Here is a 24381-nt window from a genome sequence, read left to right as displayed (position 1 = left end):
TGCACCTGTGTATTGAAGTGATTGCACGTAATTAGCAATGTGATTATCAAATATGTTTTCACATACCGCATATAATTAGACTTACAGAAACACACTACATTTAGAATATTTTAATGTAGATAAACTTTGGGGGCAAAAATGAAGTGTTATTAACAAAATGCAAATTGTTTAACCTCTAATGTGCTAGCTTCTGCTTCTCCTGTATTGTTCTGTTAGCAAAAGGATTCCCAGCCATGCAAACTCTGTGCGGCTTGAGGTAAGAGCCAGTTCTGCAGATTTTTTAACCTCCTACCTGTGCTGCTAGAGCAGTGATGTGTGGTTCCAGACAATGGAACACTGAAAACTCAAGGCGATAAAAAAGAAGGCAGCAAGATTAATAATGAATGTATGCTATCTGGATGTAGAACTCGTTTTAATGTATTTGTTGCTAAAATAAAATGATCGTGCATATGGATAGATGAATACTTGGCTAACTTTTCACATACATATATATGGTAAACATATAAGTAACATCTCATTGTAAATTAACGAAAATTTGTATTTATCCTTTGGTTTGTGATAAAGCTAGGTTTCTGACAGGAAAACTTGGCTTTGTTTCTGTTTTCCGGTATTCCTTGATTATAATTTCCTAGACTAAGTGAGGACTATCAGACATATGGCTTCTGTACTGGTTATTTCCCTTTGTTAATCTGCTGTTAGTGCTATAATTCTGATAACTATCTCTGACAGTTATCATAAACATAGATTTTAATAGGCTGATATACTTAGGCCTCTTGAAGGGATTACGATTAAATAGTAAGTCTACTGTATGGTACTTAGGAAAGAAAAATAAGATCTTGCCTACTGGAGGTCCCAGAAAACTTCTAAGGAGTCTTTCTAAAAGTCCTTCCAAAGAAAGTACAAGCTTCCATCTTCTCCACTTTTTTTCCCCTTCTTTTTAAATAAATCCATGGTTCTCAAACACTTAAAGGAATGCAATTCTAAAACCTCTGGACAACTTTCATCCCACTATTTCTTAGCAGTTGGGAGAAGGGATTAAAATTACATTTAAAACATCTGTATTTAAATAAAATGGCTGTACAGCACATGTTTTTTTTATAAATATAAATTTAAAATGTTTCAATGCCTGCTAGATCCCAGTTGTGCTTGCACATAGCCATGCACAAGAGTAATTGTTTAATAGATCAAATTCTGATATTTCACTCACCATCAGTAATCTGCAGGCCTCAGTGTGACTATGCTGCTGTAGGCTACTTTTATCTTCTTTTACCAGCATAATTCGTATTCTATTTTAGCTTTTTCTTTTGCCAGAAAAGTATGCACAATGCTAGTTGTTTGTATGGACATGCATCTCCTCACTGAAACACTTCTGCTTCAGGTCCAAAACTAGCTGCTTTGACCAACCTGTGTTTTGATCTCCTCTTCTGACAGCCTGAGAATTATTACCTTGTTTTTTGCCATTTTTAATCTGAAATAGCACTTGAACAATCTTCATGTCAATTCTCCCTCTGAATTTACAGTTTTCATCCCTAACCTATCTGTGTTGAATTATTTTTCTTCCTTCTAGTGTTAGTTAGCTAGTCTTTAGTTTGTCTTAGACTGCAGAGACAACAGATCCTTCCCTGTTATGTTAAGGGCTAGAGGAGTTACTTGTCTTATATTTTGTGCCGGATTTGCTGTTGTAGGTTAAAATTCCCAGTTCTTCTGGTAACTGTTTTTCCCAGCATACTTCAATCCAAAATCATAAAATGCAATAAATTAGTAGAAACAGGTGTCTCAGATCAGGACTTCAAATCGAGTATGAGTATCTAACCTGACACCTACAGTGCTAATAACTTTTCTGCATTGTAAGTGTTGTAGGTTGGCCAGATTGGAGGGAATGGGGGAAATTCCACTGTAGCCCCAGCTGTGAGGTAACTTGTATCTCTTCATAATTAAACCTAAATTCATCTCATTTTTTGGGGGAGTGCAACTCAACTTTTAACTGATAATAGAAGCAGTACTTTAGTGACTTTGATGGCACAAATTAGGGAATTATGTATTACCATTCATACAGTTTATGAATACACACACACAAACCAACAATAAAATCAAATTTGTGATACACAAGAACCCCTGATTGATTACATGCCTTCAATTTATTAGAATGGACCCAGAAGGAAAACTAAGTTACTTGGAAAAAGCTTACTTTTTTATACTTTGTGAAGGCTATGCAACCCTGCTGTGAGTCTGTTTATCTGGTAGAGCGCTGGGAACTGGACTTCAAGAAAAACAGAAGTTCTAAGCAAAAATGGGAATGCATTGTTTACTTCTTGGAAACTATCCCGATTCTAAAACATTTCTTCATGATGAACAGCACTGTTGAAATAATGCCTCCTCCAAGGTTGTAGGGTTGGCACAACTTTATGGTTGAGTAAGCAAATTGCTTGAAAAGGAGATACGAAGGAGAAAATGGTGAAGTGGTATTTCAGCTGGACCGAAGAGGGACTAATAACTCAGGTGCTTATAGAACTAGACTAGGTAAATAAGAAAGAGGTAAAATAAAATAAAAATCCCCTAGCAGGAGTTGGAGTCATTAGAAAGGTCTAGAAACTCCTGGAGAGGCACATAAACAATGTGTGGTTTGTGAATTCAGACTTCAAAGTATCCAGGTCAGTTTCTTGAAATGAATCCAAGAAAGGTCTAGTAAGAAGTAGTGGCAACCCAGAAAGCGATAACAGTTCAGAACTCGCTGTGATTTTCAGTAAAGAGTTGGAGGTCAGTTATAAAAGAAAGGTTCAGACTTGCAGACAGCTGTGAAAGCCAGATAGGGGTGCTGAAAAGTTGAGCCTGATCTACCACTTGCAATGCTTTTCTTCATTTTCCACCTGTATCCCACAAAGATCAGATGAAAGAGATGGAGTCTGAGATCAAATATTACAAAAATAATTTTTTCCGTTTTGGAGACGGAGACTTCCTGGAAGACTTTTTATTGTTGCCATTGGAGCTTTTTTCTTTTTTTTTTTTTTTTTTTTTTTTTTACATCCCAAAAAAAAGATGAACCAAAAAATAGGTTGGAGGGGAAGCCTAGTGGATCAATTCTAATATTGCTTCAGATCTATTTCTCAGCAGACACTACAGTTTTACACTTCAAACAAAGCTGGGATGCAGATTTGGATAAAGTTAGACTGTAATCGCCCATAGTAAATATAAAAGTCAATCTCGAAGGAGAAGACGAGATATGTCCAGAACAACTTTGCAAAGGGAAAGGGGGGTATTTTGGCTTCTAGACAAATGCAGAAGTGCACAAGATAAACTGATAGTGGGATAAATTGTGTTTGATGGGGACTGGCAGATTAACGTCACCTTTGAAACGAAGCGAATTGTGTGGCGAGAGGACAAAAATATTGCTGTGATGCATATCACCAGGTGGCAGTGTTACACAGTCTTGCAACTCCGATCCTGTGTGAGAAAATGTGGGGTCTCAGAAGGAATACTAATAGGGATATTTGTTGGGTTTTGTTAGTTTCAGAAGAGATGGGTCTCTCTCTGCCCTGATTGCCTGGATCAGAGTCTGTTTGGAGGATGGAGTTGCAATCTGGGAACTGAGACGTTGACTTGGACACCACAGTCTTGAAAAAGAGGAACGTATTGGATGCTGTTAGGCTGCTCTTTACAGGGAAAAACAAAATGCCACATTCAAATGTAATAGAGATATCCTTCGCATGATTGTCAGGGACTGAGTCTGTAGCACTTCTACTTGTACCTGAATCTGGAAAAATATAAGCAGATGTGGTATGGATCAAATGCCTTTGATCTGTAATTAGTCCACAAAAGCTACTCTAGAGTTTGCATCATAAATATTGCAGGATTCAAAGGCTGGAGACTGCAAGGAATGTGTGTAAGTAGGTCTAGGTTTTCCTCTGCACAGGACAGAAATGGGAGAGCAGTTTTCTGTGTCGGTCCTGTTAAATGCTGTCTTTGTGTTGCAGATGCCAGTTGTCATAAAGAGCATACACAAACAACTCTATGTTTAGTTTCTTTGGGATTACAAGAAAACACTCTACATTTCATGCTCTTTGCCTTCTCTCTTTGCTCCAAGACCGGCATTTGCTGCTGGTCATTTGATATTGCAGCCTCAAACAGCTGGAGTACTTGTAGCCTCACTCAAGTAGCTTCCCACTCATCAGTGCTTACCTGGCCTTATCATGAAGCTGCACATAATCTTCTTGAATGGCAAAATCAGCCAGAGGCTCTTTGTTAGCCAGTTTGCAGGCAGTGGTCACACCTCACATCATCCTTGCTACGGCTGTGATTACAGCTGGATTCCAGCAAGGGTCACCATTGTTTGTGCCTGGTGGCCATCCTGTTCTCCAGGCAGTGAACTCCAGTAAGCCCCTTACATGATCCTGCATGCCAGAGATTTTCTCTCCTAGAAAACACATGGGAACTTTAACCCGAGTTTTGTAATGCTGTTGCCACAGTCCAAAAGGCAAGAGAAAACATAGTTTTTCTTTCTTAAAATAAGAACTGCGAATGCTCTGGTGGTGGAGTCTACATCAGTAAGTTAAACATGCTCAGGAACTTCCTTGGATACTGGGGCCATATGCTGTGACACAGCCTGACTGGCAGTGGTGCTCTTGGTGACTGGTGTTTTCTGGAATGGTTTGACTCCCCAAACTATGTCCAGGGGTTGTCTGGGAGAGTGCTAATTCACATGCCAAAACCTGGTTAGAGCATTTTCTCCTTCTTTACTCTGCTAAATGACAATGTTGCAATGCCCAGGAAGGGTCCCAGGTGCTGTTTCATTTGCTGATGCCCACTGTGAATCCAAGGATGGGCTATAGTGGTGCAAGAGCAAAAGATAACCATGTGTGCTTGATAGAAAGGACATCTATGTATATACAGCTAAGCTTTAGCATTGATCTAAAAAGATCTAGTTCAAAGTTTTCAAAAATGTTCCTTTTTTTCTTGTTTTCCTGGGAAACTATCTTCCCAACAACTGTAACTATACATATATATTAATTTTTCTGTGAGCAGTTTTAAACTACCGAGTGATGGTTGTAAACAAAAGGACACTGAGTGGAATGCTGGATGTTCGAGTTGTCCTAGGTCAGTGCCTTACACAGGTGGAATGATCAGTATTCAAAGCAGAATACGGCTGGTCATTTATCTCAGGAGGGAAACAAGCAGCAGCGTGTAAGGAATGACTTTCAGAGGCATTTGCATATGGACTGCCACACATGAAACATTTAAGACTGTGAAGGATCAGCATAGTCTATCTAATAAAGGAATAGTGAGCTGATGCTATATCACACCCAGGACAATGTATGAAAGTAACTGAAGAACACATTTTAACTCTCACCTTTTACATTATGATCTCTGCTGGACCTGAAGTGTCATTTCTTCTTTGTTGTCTGAATCTGACTAAAGGGAAAAAAAGGAGGGGGGGGGGTCATAGGTTTAAGAAAGTTATTACCTGCATAAAAAGAACAGCAAGCACAAGAAGTGAAAATTAACGTGTCGTGATGAGTTGCAAGAGTTACAAGATGGTGAGCCGGTGACAGTATAATGCATAAATTACTTTAAAAGGAAGAATACAGCATTTAACGTGCCATTGAAATGGAAGGTTCAGTAACTGCAAAGAATAAAATTTAATCTGACAAAAAATAAGGGAGGTTTATACTATAAACCTTGGAACAAATTAATCCCAAAGAGATGAATGAAGTTAGCATGAGTCTATTAATTTAGCTATTACAGTTTTACTGTTTGCATCCTTGTGAAAAGGGAGAGACCTGGGACTTGCTGAACAATGAAAAATTGTTTTATGGGAAATCTCAACTGGCTACAAGTGTTGAAACATTTCAGGTCAGGCGGTGATAAATAATTGAAAGAAACCAACATGACGTCGGTGTCACTTCAATTTTGCATTAATAGATTATTAAATATAAACCTTGTCAGACAGGTAATTGCTGAATGAAATCATAGTTTTGTACCTTTGCTTCGTAATATCATTTTCTTAGTCATGCATTCTGTACCAAACCTGATGTTGGCACTGACACTATTTTCCATGCCCGTTGGTTCAGACTAGCAAATGTTATATCGATTTCTAAAATAAATGGTAAGCATGCCAATTTTTATTTTTAGCAACTCAGAAAGCCTGTTGTGTGCTACCTGGGAAGTGCCAAGCAGAAGAGGCGTACTGTGCTGGAATTTTAATACAGTTTTGTGTGTGTATTTTCACACGTCAGCACTTCTCTGGTAGAGATGACAGTAGAGATTACATGCTGGTTTTAACAGGTGTGGAGTTTTTTTGAGGTCATCTACCTGAAACTGCTACGAGGAGTAGATCATTTCAGGATTCTCTTATTTGAATACTTGGTGAACTCTTGGTGAACAGGATCTTGGAGAATTATTATGTAGGAAATAAGAGAACCTTAAATCTTACTTGTAATTGTTTTGGAATCCATGGAAACTTTATTCAGAGTACCTGAAAACTAGCTTGTAACTAACTTTTGATTTTCCTTATAAGTAAACTCTTGTTGGAGACTTAAAGCTGAATTATGTTTTGAGGGGAAAAATGTTGGGGCTGAGCAGTGCTTGCAGTTTTTAGGGCTTTGTTTTGAACTCAGCTATGTTCCCATTAAATCAGCGGAAACACGGCTGGATTCAAAATGACCCTTATTATTGCTCCGCTGAGGCTGATGAACTACAGCCATTGACTTTGAAAGAACCTAACTAATATTAGTAAAGTTCAATCCCACAGGGCCTTGTGCTAGAGCACGTACATCTCTAAGGAGAACATAAAATACTCCCAAAGAGAAACACTATGTTCTCTTTGTAGGGATACTCAGCATCCAAGAAGTGCAATGCCAGGCAGGCACCTGCTGGAGACACCGAATGCTCTCCGAACCTTTGGCCTCAGTGGCAGTACAGCTTATGGTGTAAGGGCAAGCACTGTGTGCAGTTGTGAAGAACTGGGTGGTGGCTGGAGGTGCTGTGGGTCGTAGCTCTCCAGCAAGCATGGTCTGCAAACCATCATTAGGAATATTAAAATTCCTAAGTTAAAAGGCTGTCCTTGAGAGCTGCATAAGCACATTCGTTTCTGTGGGCCCGCACGTACTTTTTGCCAGTTTCAGAAATATGACAGTTTTTTAAAGGTCAAGTTTCTCATCTAAACCTCATTATAAATGTTCTTCTCCTGTACATCCTTTCTGTCCAATAAAAAAATAAATATAGGTATGTTTTTTTTGCTGTTCTTCACAAATTAGTAACTGTGTAGTGCAAATCTAAATAAATAGGAACTTTAAATGTAGCTGTAATTCACAGTTTCCCTGTTTAGTACATTTACCTTTTCACGGAGATGAAGGTACCGTGTCAACAATCTGCTATTTAAAGAGAAAATCTTAAATTGTAACAGCACTTCTGCATCTTACTAAAAGCACTAGGAGAGGTACTTCAGTCTAAATCCTTTAGCGGTGCTTTTATTCCAAATACACGGTTACCACCACAAGCCATCCTAGTGCTATTCTGTTACAGAAACAAGGCTATACATGTACTTAATGTTGCTTCTCTGGTTTGATGTTTGCTTGTTCGGTAATGAACAGGCTAAGGGGGAGAACAAAATGCTTTCACCAGGTAATCCAGGGCGTTCTCTACAATGTTTCAGTGCAGATAGAAGCACATCTCTCGTGATGCCTGGTGAGATCCAGAGGCTTTTACCAGCCTCATGCCTTAACGGTGTTGTGAGATCCTGGACAAACAGACGTGTGTGTGTGCGATATGTGCGTGTGTTGGAAGCCAGGGGACGGAGGGTGTTGTAGCAGCAGCTTACGAACGCTTTACAGCTCCCAGAGTTTCATCTCCTTTACTTTAGGCTGTTTGCTGGCTCTTTGCAGTATTTCTCATAGTTTTTAATAGGAGCTGATGATCCCTTTCAAGAGTCTAAATACTCCTGCTTTCCGTATAGAAACCTTCATGGTAAGATGCGGAGGTTTAACGGTAGGTACAGTTTTAAATAGTGCCACGGGGACGCACCGCTCTGTTAGAGGTCTTCCAGAGCTGGTTGAAAGACACTGTAGAAAGTTGCGGTAGCGCTGCCAGGTACCTAATGAATAAATGGGGTAAACTGCGACATTCTGCGATTAAATAGCTTAGGCGGCCGCGGGGCCGTTAGGAGCCGTTAGGAGCCGTTGGGGGGTCCGGCCCGAGCCTCGCCTCACGGCCCGGGCGCTCCGCTCACCTGGCGGAGCCCCCTCTCCCCCCTCATTGGCTGCCTTCCGCCCCGCCCCCGCCTTCTCATTGGCTGGCTCCGCCGCCCCCCCTCGCGCTATTGGTCTCCGCCCGGTACCTGGAGGGGAGCGAGGAGCGGCTCCCTCTCCCCCCCTCCTTTCCTCCCCCTCGGCTCCCATTGGCGGCAGAGCCGGCGTGCCGCGCCCGCCCATTGGCTGGCGGGCCGGCCGCGCGCCCGGATTGGTGGGCGGCTGCGCGGCGCCCCGCCCCGCGGGGGGCAGAGCGGCGCGTTTGGGCTGGAGAGTTGCCGGCGCCGCTCGGCAGCGCGGGGCTGCGGGCGGCGAGAGCCGGGCGCCCGCTGCCGCCGGCGGCCGGGGAGCGCGGAGCGGAGCGGAGCCGGGCATGGCCGCGCCGGGCTAAGCCGAGCCCGGGGCGGCGAGCAGCATGCCGCCCGCGCGAGGGGAGCCGGGCGGGACGCCCGCCCTGGCAGCGGCCGGCAGCGCCTGAGCCCGCGCTGCGCTGCGCTGCGCCGCGCCGTGCCCCGCGCGCCGCCATGGACGAGCGCTTCAACAGGTGGCTGCTGCCGCCGCTGCTGGCGCTGCTCTTCCTGCTCATCGTCTACCAGTACGTGTCGCCCGCCTGCCCCGGCGCCGCCTGCCCCCGCCGCCCGCCGGCCTCCGCCGCCCGGCGCGGAGGGGACGCGGCGGACGAGGAGGAGGCGGAGGAGGCGGCGGCGGCGGCGGCGCTGCCGCGGCTGGTGCCCAAGTTCCCGTTCGCGCGGGGGGAGCTGTGCCGCCGGGTGCGCTTCGACATGCGGGGCCGCGACGTGATCGTCTTCCTGCACATCCAGAAGACGGGCGGCACCACCTTCGGGCGGCACCTGGTGCGCAACATCCGCCTGGAGCAGCCCTGCTACTGCCGCGCCGGCCAGAAGAAGTGCGCCTGCCACCGCCCGGGCGGCGACAAGGACACCTGGCTCTTCTCCCGCTTCTCCACCGGCTGGAGCTGCGGGCTGCACGCCGACTGGACCGAGCTCACCAGCTGCGTGCCCGCCGCCATGGAGCGCCGCGGCTGCGCCGGCAACCGCACCCTCAGGTCAGCCGCGGGGCCCTTCAGCGGCGCGCGCACGGCCGTTAGCGGGTGGGGGGGGGGGGGAGGGAGGGGTCCCTCCCCTCACGGACCCCCCCCCCCCCTCGCTGTCCCCTCACGGCGTTTCGGCGGGAAGCGGCCGTCGGGGAGAGCGGAGCGGCTAATAAATAATAAATAAAATAATCGATAAGCCAGGGTCCCGCTCATGTGTGTGTGTGAGGAGGGTGTGTGTGTGTGTGCGCGTTTTGTTCCCCAGCTTGTGCCAGGGACCGAGCCCTGCCCGCTCCTGCGCGAGTTTCTCTCAGCTACGCGCCTTTCGAAACTTTATTTTTTAAGATAAAACCACAATCAGCACTGAAACACTCCCGTGTACCTATACAGAGTGCCCCCGCAGCCTTGTCATCGGTGTCCGGCAGCCCTCAAACCCTCTTTTTTTCCCCCGTTTCAGGTGGGGTGGTTGCATGCCCGTCGCCTGCTGCCTGGGGAGCTCGAGGTTTTTGTGGGGAAAAAATCCCCGTGTGGATAAACACCCCCGGTGGCACGGGCTGCAGGCTCCTGCGAGCGCTGCTCCTCTTCGTGTTAGCTCGCGTTGGGCTTTTGTCGGGTCTTGGAAGAAAATCTTTTCTGTTTTGAAACGGGAAAGTTGTCCAAGGGCAGTCTCTCCGCACACAGGATAGCTGTAGGCAATTCGCTAAGTTTCGGGCTTTGTTCCGACTCATTTACCATTAAATCGCGTTTCCAGGCTAGAGTTAGGTCCTGTCTTTATTTGTATGACAGCCCCTGAACATGGGCAGTAACAAGGTAGCAGATCAATTCTCTCGTAAACTTTAACACTATAATGATTGCAGCTTCAATTTATGTAAAGTACTTGAGGGGGAAAAAAAAAGCCTTTCCTCTTTTTCAAGTTATATAGCTTTCCAGATAACACAATGTTCTTTCATTTTACTACCCATCGCAATTTTATGAGTCTGCAGCCTGTACATTTTTATCAGGACCGCTCGCGCATTGTTTTGGGTCTTGTAAAAACACACACAGCCCATGATGCCCACAGACTCATTTTCCCTGGTCCTGTTCATCACCAAGAAAGCTGGTTGCTGTTGCTGAACAGCTCGCAGATGACTTGATGTGAGCATCAGAGGCGGTAACGGGTCCTCCCGTACCACGTAGCTCGGCACGTTTGGCGTGATTCCAGCCACGATGATGTAATGTTGGGTGCTGGGGACTTGGGCTGCACTTGCAGCGTGCTGTGAAGGAATCTCGTACAGTTTTATGAAAGATGTTCAGCTGGGGATAAATAGAATCAGTGGTTTCACGTGCTAGTGGAAGAGAAATGCTGTGAATGTCTTCAAGGGCAAAACAGCTTGGTGGCAACAGTACAGCATCAAGGAACGTTCAATAAAATTGTAGTGGAAACCAGGGAGGGGAGGAGGAAGAGTAATACAGAAATGTCTGAGAATACCTTACCTGTCCCTGGCATCTTCTTTTCCTTTCCTTTGTCGTGTAGAGTAGTAGTAAGTGAATAACCAAGTGTTAAATTCAAAGGCAAAGATCGCAAATGGGCAGTAAAAGTGAAGTAGTAATTTTTATACTTTTTGGTAGAAAACATGATTATATTAATTGAAAACTTCTGAGTTGATTTACAGAGCAGGTGATGATGATTATTCAGTCATTTGTTAGTAATTATTTTGATTGGAGAAAAAGACAAGTAGTGACACTTCAATAGTTACAGCCAAAGTGTTTTCTTAATATTTTTTGGTTTAGTTAGGGAATGCTTTGGTTAGTATGGCATCTTACTTGGGCTTTCTGGATTCATCTTCACATAAGTGGGGGAAGTGCTTCGAATACTTATTGGTCATATCATTCCAATGCTTGCTCCTTGTTGTATTATATGCTGCTCTGGGCAGACATCTTTTTCTTTTTATCATTGCTTTCTCTTTATAGTCATGTAGCCCTACTTCATTTATTTCAAGGAGTTTTAAAATGAACTATCAGATAACCCTGAAGTATGGAGTGGCTCGGCTATGAATGTCTTTGCTGAAGTTGGAATCAAGCCTAAAATACTTTGCTGGAGGACTGTACTATTAGAGGCATACGTCTAGGTCTTTTTTAACGTATGAACTGAAAATTGAGCATGAGGTGACCGTGTGCCTAAAATAAGCAAGAAACTAGCATATGAGCCTAAAGTAGAGCATACTGATTTTTTTTTTTTTTTTTTTTTAGTCATCCTTTGGAGCTTCTGAATGTATTTTAGGCATTAGACTTCCCTGATTAGCTTAGCTTTTCTCTTCAGCCTTCCAGCAGTGGAGCCAGGAAATTAGGCTAAATTGGTTAGGTACGACACTGGATTTTCTCTGTGCCTGGGAGGAGGGCAACGGGACAAACCAAATGGTGAATTTGGTACCCAGGGGTTTGAACTCTTGTGTAATATATTTGAATATGCGGTGAGGATGATTCTATTTCTTCATAGCAAGGTATTAATATAATCTGTTCTTTCAGATCTCAATATATGTAACTGGCCCTTAACCACAAAGAAAGGATAAGCAATTCAGGGTGTAAATCTCTGCATTTTAAAATCTTGCTTTTTGGAGTGCTGGTGATTGTGTAGCATAAGTGAAGATCAAATAAGTGAGAGCCTTGTTTAATCTTACACTTTATTTGCTATTTTGTTGTACGTTAGATAAAGTCCTAACTTTTAACACATGTTTGTAGAAGAGTCCATGGAAAAAATAAGGGAGGGTATGGTCCTAAGGGTTTGAGGAAGTACATGAAGCCCTACTTCACTCTGGACTTTTTGTCCTTCGTGAGCAGTGTGCTTACAGATGTCTTACATCTGGAAGATCCCATTGAGGTATGACAGAGACCTGAGCTTGGCTTTTTTCATTTTCTGGTGTTTAAGTTTTGAAACCTTGTATCCCAAGAAGGAACTCAGGGCAGAAGCTGCCACCGTGGCCCAGCAAATTGAACTCCTCAGGCCCAAGCACCAACTATAATTTTGAGGTCACGGGACCTTTACCCCTATGGGACTTATGATGTGATGTGTCCTGGGTCCCGCCTAGGTACTTCAGTGTGAAAAGTTGTTTCTCTGTGTATTGGATGCTGTTGTGAAGTTCAATAATCTTTATCAAACTCTTTGTAATGTTAGGAATCAAAGCTATTCTTTTCAATGGTGTTATTGAAGAAAAAAAAAAAAAGGGCACTACAAAACTTTTAATTTCTTCAGTCATTTACACCTGTTTTAATTTGCAGGATGTGAGATGTTCTGTTGAAATACTACCTAAATGTTTACAGAATAGCGCTGTTAGTTTCCAACATTAATGTGAAGCTTTCCCTCTTACAACAGTTGCTTTCTGGACAGTGAGGATATGGAGAAGAGTATGCAGTTTATATGGTCTTAAATTAAGCTCATATTAATGTAGTTTTCAGCTCAGTGTTGCAAATAATGTAATTATTTGTGACTTCTCTCATGAGGATGCCATTAGGCTCACATGGAAGTGCTTACATCAGTAGCATGCCTCCCCACACCCCTTTACATTTCACAGGAGACTTATTGCTGTACCCTGTGCATGCAATTTGGGTTATTTTCTGTGCCTTCCAAAAATGGCTTTTATAGGAGAAAGTAACGGATTGGTGCACCATCTTTTTTGCAAGGAACGGCTTTCTATCTCTTTATGTATTTGCTCTGACCTCTTTGTCCTCACAGTTGTTGTGTTTAGTTCTACCTTGGGAACTTGGCTTTCCTTCAGAGGCTATAGAGCTTCAACCAACATTTACTGAGGACAAAAAGGAAGGAGAAATGATGTTAATGTCTAAATTGGGATGCCATGGAAGAGCTGGTCTCAAGTCTGAGCAAGTGCCATTAGGCTGCCTCTGTAGACAGTGGGGAGGAGCAGAGTACCACAGCCAGCCCTTTGCGGGGGCTAAGACGTGGCTGAGACCTGATGAATTTCCCTCTGGAGGGGCAGCTCTTCCTTTCGGTGGCTACAAAGGAAGGCTGGAGGGGCTGGTTTGGGCTAGATGTTGAGAACTCGATGGGAAGTATTGCACATCTCATGTTGCAGACACATGGTCCTAGCTGATGTCTGCCTCTCAAGGTACCAGGTAATACCTGGTGTGTGGCACATGGCTTGCGTGGCCTCTGCCTTGCGTATGAGGGATTGAAAGGGGACCTTCAGAAGTTCTTATCAAGGCACACTTTCTCCCTCGCTGGTGTCTGTAATATCATTAATAGTTATCCATTGTTATTATTACTAGTTTGATTAAATTAGGAAGGTAATCTTTTAAACTGCACACTTGAGAGAACGCTTCATTGAAACTGTTGTCTAATTTTTTTTTATATGAAACAGTGAAATTAGTCTAATTCTGTAAACCACATGAGCTTTATTATCAGTGCAGTGTAGTCTTCTAAAGTATTGATTTTCATTAATTGGCTTCTATTGTACTTCCCAGTTCTTCATGTCTGTTTAACTTGCCGTATGCTCTCTTAGTCTATGGAAGTACAAATCAGCAGTAAACCCATGAGTCACAGAACTGGGAGAGTTAAATAGAAATTAGCAGGTTCCCTTCTCCTCTGATGCAGTCCTATTGAGGTTTTTTTTAAAGCTCTAGCAATAAGAGAGCATAAGATGGACTCCTTTCTTTGCAGCCATGGTAACTGTGATCATCACAAACACGTAAGAAGAGTGCTAATTGAAAATTAAGACTATGCTGAAGGTAAGCAGGAGAAGAGAACAAAGAGCTTCAAGTGTTTAAACTGAAAAAACCTGCAAATTCTCTCTCGCATCTTGGTATCTTCTGAAACGAATGTTAGAGCCAGGTTTAAGGAACAACAAGGAGAGAGAAACTTCTTGTGATCATGGTGAATTTTGTTTTGTTTTAATTGCCTCCATTGTTGGTCACTCCAGAAGAACCCTTGGTAATCCCTTCTAGGGTTTCAATATCCTTACAGTTGGAAAGTGGTCGTCTTCCCTCCAGTGCTCATTGTGATTTCTTTTTTTTTCTTTATTTTTGTGAGGGACATGGAAAACAAATTGATCCCTTGCTTTTTATTTGCCTACTAGGTACTTCAGTTCTCAGGAAGTCCTCTTTCAACATTCCCTTATTGAAAAAAAATAACCAAATCCAGCTCATTCTATATTTCTTCTAGGTCATTTTGATTGTTTTTCTTCTTTTTTGGGGGTTTATGTCAGTTATTTTCTTGAAATGTGATGCTTCAGTGGTGGTAGAATATTTCATCCATCTACGTAGTACAAAGTCAAGCAGAAAAGATTACTTCATTTATTCTGGAAGTTGTGCTGTTGGTTGTACATTTCAGTGCCACTTGCTCATTTTGCAGTTGCATGACATTGGCTGTCCAGCTTGGGATGTAGACGCTATTTATTTTCTCAGAGACTACTGCTTGTATTTCCCGTTGTCTTTTTTATGTGACTCATTCTTTCTGTTTAAGTATAGAGCTTTGTGCTCATCCCCACTTGATTTTGTTCCTCTTCTGCCAGTTTCTAATTTGCAAAATTGATTTGAATTTTAATTTTGTCCTTCCTAGCTTTATATCATTGACATATTTAATAAATGTCTTCTGTATTCAGCACCCATGTTGTTGATGCAAACATTGAATAGAATTAAATCCCATTGTAATAATCTTTTGTTTGGTAGAGCTCCCTGGAAAGCAGATCTCAGTTGTGCCCCTGCCACACTATTATTATTATTATTATTATTATTATTATTATTATGCTAGGCAATGGTTGGAAGTAATTGGAAGTGTTGTCTAGTAATACTATTTTTTTAAAAGTCATTTCCTTCTTACTCTTCCTCTTCGAAGTAAATTACTATATTTTTAGGAGGAAATTTGACGATCCAGCTTGACTGAGACTACAATGCTGTCTGGTGGTCTTTTCTTCTATGTGTTTTAAGCCCTTTGTTTTAGAAATCGTGGCCACTGCAGTTAAGCTGAGCGTTTGTTTCCTGCATCCTTTTAAAAGAGGAGCTGTTTGCCTTTCTCAGCCCCCTGATCCTTCACACATCCCTCCTAAGCTTTCCGTGGCAGCCTTGGTTCTGTGACTGGTTCCAACTCCTTGTTTAGCACTCTTGGGTGGGGATTTTTTATATTTCCCCCAAGCTCAGTTTCTTTCTAGATGTGTAATTTAGGTACTTGCTAACTGTTGTATTTCACAATTTTCTTCTTTCTGTTGGAATGACAGCCTTTCACCTGTTTTTTAAGGGGATCTGATGCTAATAAGACACTGAACTTCTCCATCTCACATAACAGAAATGTTCAAAATGTTCATCTTGTTATTTGTTTGACCTGAATGTAGAATATACTCCTAGAATATTATCCTTTACTGCGTATTTACTTCAGTTTGCCCCTTCTAGCTCTTATTCTTCAGCATAAAGACCTTTCATATTCTCTTTGTGAGTCTGGTTTTGTTTCTAATTCCTTCTTGTGCTTAAAAGCATGTTGTGGTTGAGCCCACTTTCTTTGCATTACTGTTAATTGTGCTTGTGACTTTTTATTGTTTGAATAACTGGCAACCCTCCCCAGCTTTCTGCACTGTGCTCATATCCTCTGAGATGTCTGCCTTCCAACCCAACCTCAGGAGTGGCAGCCAAATGATTGATGGGGATGGAGCTTTCCAGCGTTGTGGTTGTTGTGGCTCTGGAAAACTTTTGACCCAAAGCCTTGTCTTGAGGCTGTTGGAGCTGTAGCAATAAGCCTCAGCAGACTGCCTTGCGTGGGGGCTACAAAAATGACTAGAGCTCACATTTTCTGCTCATTGCTAGTGTTGATGAAACAATTGTCAGCACTAATTTGGTTAGGAATTGATTGTTGTCATTCACCCATTGCTGTAACTTACAGATACCTGTGGAACTTGCACCTCCTTGCCTTGAAATTTTCAGAATGTGTTATGAACACGATCACTTGAGCAGTACTTCTTCTAGTGTCTGGAAGAGACTTTACTGTGGTTTACCCAAGTGAAATTTTTGCTCCTTTTATGCAGACCTCGCTGCCTCTTTTTTCTAATCTGCCTTCTAACATATTGGGTGGGTTTTGTTGTCTCCTGGATATCTTATTCTGACAAATAGGCTAATATGCTTTTTGAAATGAAGGAGCTACCCTCTTCTTTGTGCAGGAGCCAGTCAAAGAGAGTCTGGGGGAGAGAAGTGGAAGTGTCAGTACCGTCCCCTAGGGCTGCCCGGTGTTACAAGGCAGCAGCTGTTTCAACTCCCGTGTTAATAAGATGCTTTTTAATTTGTATTATCTAGCTGCCTAATTTAATTTCCAATCCTCTTGAATAGGATATTGATTAAAACCCAATTCTTACATAGTTTTAGGTGTACATGTTGGTCTGAGGTGGAATGGGAGAAGTTTCTGAGTAGTGCCAGAAGTTAAATCTGTGGACTGAGATCCCTGTGGGGGCAAGGGGCATCTCTGCCAACTCAGTGCTGTTAATCACAAAGCAGCTCATTGAAAAGGGTGGAGAGCCATTTGAACCAAATGTCTTCTCCCCTCAAGTGTGCAGGCAGCTTTTATAATTTGCCCTTTAAGTCAGTAAAACATTTTCTTTTGGAGCATGGTGCAGCAATGGCAGCGAACTGAGTTCCTAACATAAAGGGTTTGCTCTCTGTGCAGCATGAGACCTGCTGAAAGCAAGGGAACCCGATGTTCTTCTGTGCATCTGGTATGGCACTCAAACTGCTGCCTGCTCTCTGGAAAGAGAGCTCACCCCAAAATTGGATTTTCTTCATTAAGTACTAAACTAAATTGATTGTCTTAATGTCCTGAGTTGCCTTAGAAGGCAACTGGAAGTTCTGTCATGGTTCTGTAATTGCTAAACAGGTTTTCAGACACAGTGTAGGAGGCACGTTTTGTGACCTAAAGGTCTAATTTGGCCTGTTGGTATGATAAAGTGATTCAGCATTGGCATGATTACTGATATGGAGGGGGGGAAGAAACTAGTGGCAAAACTATCTTAGGGTGTTGTTCAAGGTGGCATGGATCTACTTTCCAAGCATATTTTAGAATGGCAACATCTACAACTCTTGAAACTCCTGTGGTTTCTTCTCATGATCAGTGCTTGAGATTTCAGTATGTATTGACTAAAAAAAACATAGAACGGGTTCTTGCAATGATACAGTCTTCTATCCTCAAGCTCTGAGGACTGTGGTTGTTCTGCTGTAAAGCAGAATTTCTAATTTTTTGTCAATATTTAGCTCTTGTTCAAGAATGAAACCATGTAAGGACCATGACACGCTGCATCAAAGCAGATTCTTTCATGTGTGGGATGACCGTGTATCAAGGCAGGGATGGCAGCATTCAGCATCTCTTGCTCAGACATTCTTGCGCAGGCGTTAAGCTGGGGGTTTAGAGTTAAGCTCTAAACTGCTTTTAGATGAGTTATTCTAACAGCAGCTAGAAACTGCTTGTTCTTTGCTTACTGGTGGTCTCCAAGAGCAATTTGTTGGAAGGGTGAAGGGACAAACTAGTAATTTTTTTTTGTTTTCTTTTTGGTTTATGATGGCTTTCAGTAAATGAGTGCTGAGATACCCTGTAAATCCTCAATTACTGGTCTCCTTTGTCTTGCTTGGGCTGAGGGAGAAAGCTTGGAGGGAGCCAACGGTAAGCAACCTTCATGTGGTAGAACTTAACGTGGAGTAATACTTTAATGCCACGAACGCAAGAAATAGCTTGAAGTTACTCCGTGTATAGTTTTGGGAAACATTTTGTATCTGGGTTTTAATATTTTTTCTAATCAGTAGTTTATAATAGTGTTCTGTGAAGTAGCTCTCGTGCTCTTTCAATATCTGCATCTATACTGAGAGTTGTTTGAACTTTTGCAAAACATAGGGTCACACACATTTCAATAGAATGTGCAAGATTAGAATGGAAAGCAAGGGATTATTCTCTATTTGTGCAAACAAGTGATTGTGTTTGTTAGATAAATGGGTTTTTATCTGGGAAATGTAAGTAACAAAGGTGTTAGTAAGTAAACAATCCTCATTCCACTTCTTAGAATAAAATCTGCCTTTAAAACAAACCAAACATATTAAGGGCTTTTTTGCCCATCTCATGCTTGGACAAATGATGAAGCACCTCACTTTAGAGATGCCAATAAGCTTTTAAAATGCAGTAGGAGTACAGCTGCTTCTAGGACTTCTGCAGCATCTGGAAATCTAACGTTTTTAAAAATCAAGCGCTGCAAATTAACTGGTAGGAGATACAGGAGTAAGCTCAAGTAGTACATTTCTCTGAAGATCTGGGTTATGGCCCACAGCTTAGTCATTAAAAAGGGAGGAGGGAATTGGGTTGTAATTATTGACTTAATCAGAATGTCTGGAACCCCTTCTCCTCTTCACGAAGTAGAGATCTGCTAGAAGTAGGTTGCTGTGAAGTGGGCTTCAGACATGTCAGAAGTGTTGTGTTAATACTTTGATATATCAGTTGTCAAAGTGTGTTAATGCAGGCTGAAGTACAGCTTTGAGTTTCCACAAACTGAGGAGATGCCAAGTGTGTTTATTTAGTAATGGGAAATTCTGAATGTCATATTATGAATACGCTGCGATGGAAAAAAAAATGACCAGATGCAACATCATGTTCCAGAGTCAAAATAATGAAGGATTGTTGAAACAAACAATTATTCATAATCAACTTGACGCTAGGCTACCCAGGTCTGAAATATCTTGACCCTTCTGTGAAGACTGGCCATGTGGCTGCAGGTGCTGTCTGGTACTCTTCAGGATGCCCAAGTAATTGGGGGTGCTGACTTTCCAGAGACCAGTTACTTCCAGCAAACAAGTAAACTCGAAACTGAGTGTAAAAAGGAGGCATACTTCACAAAAAAACTTCACCCAAAATATCAAGGAAATTTTCTCTCTGGAAACCTCTAACATGAAAAATGGATAACTAAGAACAATTCAATCTGGATATGTGGTATATATTATATATAATATACTTGTGTTGGAAATAATTACCAATTTAAAGAAGGATAGCAGTAACAAAATATCTTAAGTTCTAAATAATTTAAGAAATTAGTAGGACAGAGCTGTTCCTCCATCAGCTGATCACTCAAAAGCCAAGCTAGTGCAGAGCAATCTAGACTGACACAAGAGCCTTCAGGAGTTAGCAGTTCAATCATTAGGGAAGTTTGTTGGGTACTTTCTAATGTGTCATAAAACCCACCTTAAATGGGAGGATTGGTAATCTCAAAATATCACGTGTTGACTGTATAAATGTCTTGCGTTATTCAAACTTGACCCAACACTGGAATGAGTATTCAGGAACACAAAATGCTCGCTTTTACTGAAGTTGCAGTAATATTCCTTTGTTATGGAGGAAAAAGCCCCTGGCTTCTTTGTTGCAGGTAGTTGCAAAAGTAGCTTGTGGTAGAGCTCGCATCCTGGACAGACAGGACTTAGGCTACTTAGTTCAAATTGCATCGTTTTGAAGAACATCTCAAGAACTGTCAGAAAAAGAAGTACAGGGAGATGTATACAATATATTTCCAGGATGATGGATGTTTTTATGTTGACAGTAATCAATAAATTGTAAATTTAGAATGCATGCGTTAAAAGATAGGATACACAAAGAGCTTAATTTTTAATGTTATGCTTATCTTAATCCTGGGATTATGTGGTGCCTCTGGCCAAGTTTTGCAAAAATTATTTTTTCCCAAATTCTCAGTCAAGGTCTAATATTAATGGAAAGAGCTTTCTGACTCTTTAAACTTTGATTTGTAGGACTTGGACAAGTTTCAACGTAGGTAAAATGAAATTTTAGACTTAGTAACGCAGGAAAAAGTACTTTTCTCTTTAATCAAGTAGCATATAACTTTTTTTTTCTTGAACTGGCTTTTGTTTATGTAGCAAATAAGTTTATATCTCACTTGGTGTATTTTCACACTCAAAAGCAGCTATTTGCAATTCTTGACTTCACTTCCATGTCTTTGCACACAGGCTAAGGCTGAGAATTTGGGGGTGGGTGGAACAGCAACTGATTGCGTGTGGTTGAGGAACTCCTCACACTAAGAAGTGAAGTAAGAAGGAGCGTAGGAATCAGCTGTGAGCCTGAAGTGAGAGCCTGGAAGGCAGCAGAGGAGGGCAGGGAGCAGAAAAAGCTACAGCCTTGCAAGGTGAAAGAAGGATCGCAATTATACAATTTGAAAGTTCATTCTAATAAAACTTGGTTTAGAGCTTAAAGCTCTCCTGTTCTATTCTTCCTGGAAGAGAGGGATGTAGACATGATGAGAAACTCTAAATATTAGCTGGTTTGAGGTCCAGTCCTACATAGGTCTTTTTTTTTCCCCTCCTCGTAGGTTTCTGAAGAGTTTTTGTAAGAGACCCAGAAGTTAAATTAGGCATCCTCAGCTCCTACACTGTGATTCCCATGTAGCATAGTTGTCATATAATATTTTCATCCTTTAACTTGACCTCCAAATTTAGTGATGGGAATCGGGCGATTAGCTCCCAAGAAGCTTCAAACGTGAGTTAATTTCTGAACGGCTGAAACCCTGTTTTCATGGCAGAAAAGCCTCTGTCAAGCTAAAGCCTTATCTTTCTTGTTGTTGACTTAACAAGGTTCAGCTGAAAATAGCTTTGTGTATTATCTTGTTGTTCTCTGCTACTAGGCATTTCTATTTATTACAGAACCATATAGGTAGGGGGGGACCTCTGGCAGTCATTTAGCCCAAACCCCTGCTTGGAAGACAAACTAGAGCAGGTTGCTCTGGGCTTTGTCCAGAAGGTTTGAATCCCTGGAGGTGATGCCACTGTCTCTCTGAACAATCTCTTCCAGTGTTTGATAGCCCTCGGGGGAGCAGAACTTACCTTTTCTCCCAGTTGAGATTTCCCGTTTTCTGACTTCTGTTTCAGATGTGTGGATGTGAAGCTCAGGGACACGGTTTAGTGGCGCACTTGGTAGCGTTAGGTGATGATCGGACTTGATGATCTTGTGGGTCTTTTCCTACCTAAATGGTTCTGTGATTCATTTCTTCCTGTCCTACCACTGCTCTGTGCATCAAGAAACAGCCTGCTTCTCACTTCTCTGCACGCTGACACTTAGAAACTGACACTTATACACTTTTAAAAATATTTATATAGTGTCAGGGTATGTTGGGTCAAGCTTTTCTATTTAAATTATTTTTATCCAGAAAGCTAACACTTCTGTAAGTTTACATATTCAGACACTGTTCTCTATAGCTCCAACTTCTATCTCCAGTGGTAAATTTATTTATCAAACTGTTCACTGTTAAATGACAGTATGAAATCTTAATTGTCATGTGCTAACATGAAATAACTTCCTGGGGTTTACAATGACAGAACACAACTGTTCTGCCTTTTTTTCCTACTCCAATGTTCAGTCATTAGATTAAATTTTCAGTAGAGGGAAGGTTGGTTTGCGTAAGGCTCAACGTTTCTGGCTGTGTCTTTTTTTGACAAACTTGAAATCTGAAAGTGCCTGTTGAAATGGCTTCTTCCAAACAGAAAACTTAGGTGTCTGAATAAGGGGAGTAACTGAAAATAGCTTTTCCTAAAAAGCTCAGGTCCTCTGTAGCACAGGACGTTCTTCAGCAAAGTCTTTGCTTTGCTCTGCAGCCACCTACTTCTGCTGCCCAAGGCTGGCAGGTCAATGAGCATGTAGCTGTACGCTGCCTTGGGATGTGCAGCGCTGCCTCTGACATCTGCAGATTGTTTTGTATTAGTGTATTTCTCCTCCTTTTGATTAAATTGTCAGATACCTGACAACGTGATAAAGCATCCTATTGAGATACGGGTCACTAGCAGCCATCTAAACGGCTGCTGGGCATTGGCGTGGAGCAATAGTAAAACTGATGGGCTGCATCTGCCAAACAGATTGACTGGGAAGCTTAAGTGCGGCCACACAGAACTGCTGCTTTGATTAGCAGAGCGGCAGGGACGCTAGATGTTTATTGGTCTTGTTTCATGCTCTGTTACTTGCATTGCAGTCCATTATGAGGTAGTTCCAAAGAAAACGTTAAAATAAGTGAATTAGGAAGTGTTTGTAGCAAGCGCATCGTTATAGGTGTTATATTTTAAACAAATGTACAAGTTGTGCATCATTTCGGGAGCTGAATTTGGCGCTGTGTTACGAGAGGATTTTAACTCTTATATATGCATGGGTAAGAAAAGAGCTCAGAAGTACATATGGCAGTAAAAACTTTCTCTTCCACAGCTACCTGTTGTGCCCTGTGTGCTGAAGTCCAGTGGGGCTCTTGCGTTTTTAGCTCTTTGGTCTGGGACGTGTGAGGGCTAACTGAATTTACTACTTTAATCTGTCCTAAATTCTCTGTTTTATTGTTCCCTCTGTTCCTAGCAGTACACAAAAGCTGATAAGGAAGAATAACTACTCTCTTCCCCGCTACCTGAAACGTACTCAAGGGACAGACAAAATGCATTTCTGTGTTCCTTTACTATGTTTCTCTCTGCCCCCTTAAGCAGCTTCTCAGAGAGCTTTTATAGCTGTTTCCCTTAGATCTGTATTCAGTTTCTCCTAGGAGAAAATATTAAACGCTCACAAGTTGTCTCTGTAGTGTATGCCTCATTCTTTTGCTTTTATGATGTCTTGGAGGAGAAGGTATTTAAGATTAGTGTTGACAGAGTTGGCAGAAAAACTGTGTGCTTTACTTTCAGCTATCGGTCAGCAGTTACCGAAACTCTGCTCGGCTGGGTGAGCCACCAGCTCCATCCTGGGGCAGGAAGGAAGGGAAGGAAGGCAGGTAGGTCCTGGATCTGTCCCCCTGTCAGAAAAGAAGGAAGGCTGCTGATGCTTCTGGACCCTGGGGGGAAAAAGGTGATGGCTTGATGGGACTGGAAAGGTATGAAGAGAAGAGGAGAATTTAGCTGCGTGGAGGGTAGGAGGTAATCCTGAGCCACACAGAGAGAAATGGGATTTCATGATAGAGGCAATAGGCCAAAAGATGCAAACAGAACATCTGTGCTTGCATCAAAACACAGGAATGCACGTAGCTCTACCAAGTGAATTTTCAGCAGATGTTCTGGCTGGGGAGCGGCTTGATCAATCTCAGTCAAATCCAACTTTCTCTCAAAAATCTGAGAACCAATTTTAAGCAGTTAGCTTACACTTTTTTGCTATCTTTTACCAGAGATTTGTTTGCGTTCTGCTTCTTGAATTCACGTTATCTGACTTCTTTGCTCTGCAGTCATGAGTTATAAATTAGGAGAAACAACAATTCATGAAAAATGGTAACTGTCTAATTCCAGGACCCAGAGTCCCAGGAGTGACACGGTGTATAAATGCATAGAAGCTGCCTTTATTGTTTGGTCATTGTCCTCCCCTTCTTTCTCTTTGGAGTGCTTTCATTGTTTTCTGGCTTCTTAGTTGGATGCTCCCTGGTCAGCCTGGTGACTGCATGTAGTGGCAGTGGCTGCAGCGATGATTGATGTGGAGACTAAATCGCTAGGCACAGCTAATGAGTATTTCATGGAGCAGTTAGTCAGCAAACCAGAAGATGCAAATGCAGTTTTACGTAGTTCTGACCACCGCATGCAACATCTAGTTCAAAGTATTGCTGTCAAATAGTTCTGTAAAATGTAGTTAAACTTCTTACAGGAGCAAACACTTTTTTTCCCCCCTCTGAAAATCATCTGCTTTTTTTAAAGAAACTACTTAAAGTACTTAAAAAATTGAAAAGCTTATTGGAGAGAATTTATAAAAGTAAAATCTTTGCAAGTGGCATGGGAATTACTTGAAGATGCCATGTGGGAGTCTTGAAGCAAATGCATACACCTATCAAAGATATTAAGTCTAAAAAGAAACTGGTGTGGGCACGGCTAAGCAGCAGGACAAGAGAGGTGGTTACACAAAGCTGTTCACCATGTTCTTAAAGTCAAGTTTTTCTGCAAGAGCAAAGTTGAAAGGATCATAAATCCTGGCAGCATATGGTAAAAATGCAATGCAACGGAGACAGATGCTTGAGGAACAATTTGCAGAGGACATAAATTAAACCTTTTGAAATGCTCTGGGAACAGGGAAGGAACAGGAAGCTTGTTAGGGGATGTGCAGGGCTAATAGATGATCCCTCTAATAGATGATCGCTCTTTCTGTACTTTGGG

At 42.2% G+C, this 24381-nt stretch overlaps 1 protein-coding gene across 1 annotated transcript in view; it reads left to right on the top strand.

The window, feature by feature from the left end:
• The first annotated feature begins 8764 nt into the window (after positions 1 to 8764).
• Positions 8765 to 24381, top strand: part of HS6ST3 (heparan sulfate 6-O-sulfotransferase 3) — a 294039-nt gene continuing 278422 nt past the window's right edge. The window contains exon 1 of the mRNA XM_032207777.1: positions 8765 to 9306. Coding sequence (XP_032063668.1) covers positions 8765 to 9306 — 542 coding nt within the window. The remainder of the gene's footprint in view (positions 9307 to 24381) is intronic.

The sequence above is a fragment of the Aythya fuligula genome, chromosome 1 (genome assembly GCF_009819795.1).
Source record: "Aythya fuligula isolate bAytFul2 chromosome 1, bAytFul2.pri, whole genome shotgun sequence".
Classification (NCBI taxonomy): Eukaryota; Metazoa; Chordata; class Aves; order Anseriformes; family Anatidae; genus Aythya; species Aythya fuligula.
This window is presented reverse-complemented; position numbering and strand designations above follow the sequence as displayed.